General features: G+C 50.8%; 1 protein-coding gene across 1 annotated transcript; it reads right to left on the minus strand.

Moving 5' to 3' along the window:
- Nucleotides 1–3975, minus strand: LOC136493486 (peroxidase 18-like). The gene is made up of 4 exons (XM_066489576.1): nt 2815–3975; nt 1614–1793; nt 785–950; nt 1–704 (listed from the first exon to the last, which is right to left on the minus strand). The coding sequence occupies exons 1-4, from the start codon at nt 3535–3537 to the stop codon at nt 283–285; spliced, it is 1491 nt and encodes a 496-aa protein (XP_066345673.1). The 5' UTR covers nt 3538–3975; the 3' UTR covers nt 1–282.
- Between the last annotated feature and the right edge of the window lie 683 nt (nt 3976–4658).

Consider the following 4658-nt stretch of genomic DNA (forward strand, 5'->3'; position numbering starts at 1 on the left):
CATACCTAAACTCTGTCTTTGGTTGCAGATGCAGGTCATACACGTCATCTACACAAGTTTATGCAGGTCATACATGTCTTTTCGCTCCATTTCACTAAAACGGTGACGCCACCTACACGTTCGACAACAGCACCTCGCTCACCGAAGCATCACGGGGCCATGAACAAGAACTAGCCGGCACCAGCTACATCAACAAAGGAATCAATCTCTTATCCTCACCTCACTTTTCCTTGCTCTACAACATAAGTTTCTGCACCCCACCCCGGCCCCCGGGTTGATTCGTCAGCCGTTGACGCTGGAGCAGTTCCGCCGGATCTCGCCGTCGGCGCCGGTCTTCACGCCGAGGCTGGTGAGCCTGGCGTACGAGCTGGCCCAGCTCGCGAAGAAGCCGTCCTGGCTCTGCGCGAACTCCGCCACCTTGGCCCTCGTCGTCGCGTTCTGCACCAGCACGGCGTCCGTGCGCAGCAGGCCCCGCCCGTCCAGCAGGTTCGCGAAGTAGCGGTTGTCGAAGACGGACGCCGACCCGGAGTCGCAGTCCACGGCCGTGCCCGCCGACACGGTGCCGTCCGCCGCCGAGCACGCCTGGATCAGCTCGTTCGCGTAGTCCGCGTTCATCGACCCGTCGATGGGCGTCATGCTCCCGTTCGCCACCTGGAACCGCTCCCGGAACGTGTTGCAGTGCGCCGACCCGATGGTGTGGCCCCCTGCAGTGCACGCGCGCGCAAGCCGTCTGTGAGATGCGTCCAGTTTCGCATCACTCAAAGCAGTTTTCGTTTGTACGTACCTGAGAGGGTGACGAGGTCGTCCAAGGTGAGCAACTTGGCGGTGAAGCTGGCCGCCATGGCGTCGACGGAGAAGCCCGTGTCGATGATGTTTCTTCGGACATTGGATGCCAATGAGACGAGGCCGTCCCGTCTTCCAAGGGCGACAGGCACCGCCGGTCCTCCAGTCTGGTTTTGGAACAAAAGTCCATACACAAGCATCCCTCGGTTAGTGGATTGTTCAAACTTGTCGCGGGACTAGGCCATGTTTGTTTCTTTTATAATCGTCTTTTTTAGCTGTTTTTTCAGCTAAAACACTATTTTTCTCACATAACAAATCAGCCGGAATAGTGTTTCGGCTCGTTTTTTCAGCGAAAGGAGCCTAATAAGATGGCAGACATGAGACTAATTAATGGAAATAGAATTATGTTGATTTTGGGACAGGCTAAAGCATGTAGCTGTCCCTATACCTGTATGGCTGTATCACATTTTTGGACTAACCTAGGAGTAGTATGCAAGCTGTATCTTCTTGTAGATGTTTGGTCACATCATTATCATACAGTATATGGGACCAGAAACTATCAATTCATTGATTGCGTAGAGATCTAATCCCTTCAGCATTTATTAACGAGTGATTCTATGTGGGCCTATGTTCAGCTAAGTAGTTAAGATTTGTACTATTGTTTCTACGAGATGTTTCAAGTTAAGCAACAAGGTAACTATTGGAGCAGTCACAGTTTTGAGTGAATTGTAGCAAAAGGAGAGCCAAACTGCTGCAACTGTATATATATATGTATGTGTGTGTGTGTTTATATATATATATAGGTTTGAGCTGATTGGACTGTTACTTACAAACACAACAGCATCTCTTGCGGCGAGGACGACAATGTCACTGCAAGAAACAGTCGCAGGGCACAAAACTTCTAGCAACCTCTTTGCTGCATCGATGACATTGAACCCACCAAGTGAGAGATTTGCAGGATCTGTCCTCTCAGTACCGTTACCTTGTATCAACACCGATGCATCGCATCCCTGAGATCAAGAAAATTGACTCTTTAACCTGAATCGTATTATGTCAGTGTGGACACTGAAAGTTTCCACAAAGAGTGAAGATGCAGCATAATAGCTGCTGCCTTCAGTCACATGCAAGCTTTCAAAGACTACACTGCTGTTTGGTACCCAGTACTAGGCATTAATGATGTTTGAAGGTCTGGGTCTCACTGAACTGTTTTGTGTTTGGTTACCAGTCTACCAGATAGCCTACCATTCTTGCACTTTTGAGTTTGCTGGCTGCATCCAAAACTAATTCATGCACGTGATTAGGAATTTAGGATTAAGATAAATGGAAGCAGGATAGATAATGCAAAGATTTGAGCAACAGCGTTATCAGCGGATGCAATTCAAAACAGTTTTCTTGGTCTTGTTTCAGGTAACAGGGAAGTGGTAACGTTTAACTTGCTGCTACAAATTGTACTTGTTCATTTCTTTGGGTCTGCACAAGTTGTACTCGGGCCTTGTTTAGATGTCATCCAAATTCCAAGTTTTTTCATTCTCTCTCCATCACATCAATTTTTAGCCGCTTGCATGGAGTATTAAATGTAGATAAAAAAATAACTAATTGCACAGTTTAGTTCGAAATCACGAGATGAATCTTTTGAGCCTAGTTGGTTCACGATTGGACAATATTTGTCAAATAAGACGAAAATACTACTATTCATCGGGTTGAAATTTTTTCGCAATCTAAACGAGTCCTGGAAAACAGAAGTTGCATATTTTCTGCTCAGCACTCTGAACTACGGGGGTGAAAAATCATTGAGCAAAGCAACATGAGATAGGAATTGCACCTGACAGCCCCTGAATGTAAACTAGATCCTTTCTTTTTGCATGCAAAAAAGCTAATCACGAAAATATCTCTGCATGATCATCTAGACCAGGCACGTCCATTTCACTAATTGTTTGGGAGCACAACAAAAGAATCCTCAGTTTGCAACAATGCAGTGTTCTATGTCCCACCCAAATGCAAGGATTCAGACACAGACAGTCCATTCCGTACCTCGACGAAGCAATCATGGAAGACCAGCCTAAGAAGCTTGCCGGGGATGGAGGGATCCAGGGTGGAGGCGGACCTAACGACATCCCTCACGGCCAGCTCAACGCCCGGGCAGGACTGCGCGTAGAAGCTGGGCGAGAGCTGGCCCAATGTGGAGGACATCGTCGGCGTGGAGTTCGACGGAGGCTGCGGCGGAGCAGGTGGTGGCGGTGAAGCCGCCGGTGATGGAGACTGTTTCGGAGCCAAGGACGGGGATGGCTTTGGAGCCGTCCGAGGAGCTGGTGGTGCCGGTGTGGCAGGTGGAGGAGACGATGGCCTTGGCGCCGGCACGACGGATGGGGATGGTTTTGGAGCCGGCGCCACTGCAGGTGGAGAGGGTGGCTTTGGAGCTGGCGAGGCTGCTGGTCGAGGTGACGCTCTTGGCACGGGTTTCGCCACTGGCGAAGGAGACCTCGTTGGAGCCGGCCTGGGAGACGGTGACGGCTTCCCAGCTGGCGCCGCGGGTGGCGGAGACGACGGTTTCGCGGCCGGGGTTGGAGGCCGCGACAGCCTCGGAGCTGGCGCCGCAGGCGATGGGAACGACGGCCTCGCGGCCGGCGGCCGCGAAGCGCTCTGAGCCGGCGACAGTACCGGGGACGGCGACTGCGAGGCAGCGAGCGCAAGCAGCGCCGACAAAACCAGCATTAGCATGGAGTAAACGACGGCGCCGCCGAGCCCCCCGCCCATCTTGCAGCCGAGGACAAGGAGAGAGCGAGGAGCGCGTCTTTCCTAGATCGACGAGAAGCTCACGGGCACGTCACTGCGCCTGTGACAGAGAGCGAAATAGCGATGGGGGCTGCGACGCGGTGTCGGGAGAAAATCTATCGCCTCAGGCAGCCAAGTCAGGCCTCAGCTGGTGCTGGTCTAGCAAAGGGCGCGGGCGCGCGGCATGCCGCCACGAGCCCACGAGCCACCACGAGGGGCAGGCAGTGCGAGCGCAAGCGGCACAAGCTGCTGCCGCGGTAGCACTGCCAGTGTTCGCAAGACCGCCCCCTGGCAGGCCTACGCGGCTACTCCGCTCCTACCCGCGCGCTGCTCGTTGCCTCGTCCACGGCCACCGCCCCGCCGACCTTTCCTCCCCCTCCGCCAACTAACAGCGACGTGGGAAGTAAATACCGCCATTAATGGCGCACCTAGAGCCCCTCCGCGCGCTGGAGCCGCCGGCCGCCTGTTCGCTAGACTTATAAATAGCAGTATTTTATGTTTTTTAGTCTATAAACAGTATTTTTTTCTCACACCGAAATCATTCAACAATATTTCAGCCATGCTTGTCAGGCCAAACTAAGGGCCTGTTTAGTTCCTAAAATTTTTCACCCTAAAGTGTTACATCGAATCTTGCGGCATATGCATGGAGTACTTAATATAGAAAAAAAAAACTAATTATACAATTGGACGAGAAATCACGAGACGAAACTTTCAAACCTAATTAGTTTATAATTAAACACTAATTACCAAAAACGAATACGCTACCGTAAAAAAAAAACGAATAATTTTCGTCATGTGAACGCGGCCTAACATGGTCACCGCGGCTGGAGCCCTGCCTGCCCTGCGCCGGAGGAAGCTGGTCGGGGAGGAAATCCGAGCCGTCGTGGTAAAAGCATCGGGGCCCAGCCGGTGACGCGTGAGAGCAGTTATTACACACCAGCCGGAGAGAGGTACTCACTCCGTCCCATTTAAAATGTTGTTTTTAACTTTTAAACTTCTTATTCGTCTTGTTTAAATTTTTATATAAATAATATAATAAATAAATTATTATTAAAATGTCTCTAATTCTAAAATAAAGTTATAACAAAATAAATAATATTTAT

Source organism: Miscanthus floridulus, chromosome 11 (assembly GCF_019320115.1).
Source record: "Miscanthus floridulus cultivar M001 chromosome 11, ASM1932011v1, whole genome shotgun sequence".
Taxonomy (NCBI): Eukaryota; Viridiplantae; Streptophyta; class Magnoliopsida; order Poales; family Poaceae; genus Miscanthus; species Miscanthus floridulus.

Excerpts from the sequence above, each read along its gene's own strand:
- LOC136493486 (XM_066489576.1), bottom strand. The coding sequence starts at position 3,537 with ATGGGCGGGGGGCTCGGCGGCGCCGTCGTTTACTCCATGCTAATGCTG. Across the intron at positions 951-1,613 it reads CAAGAGATGCTGTTGTGTTT|ACTGGAGGACCGGCGGTGCC; the intron begins GTAAGTAACAGT and ends TTCCAAAACCAG. Across the intron at positions 705-784 it reads CGACCTCGTCACCCTCTCAG|GGGGCCACACCATCGGGTCG; the intron begins GTACGTACAAAC and ends CGTGCACTGCAG.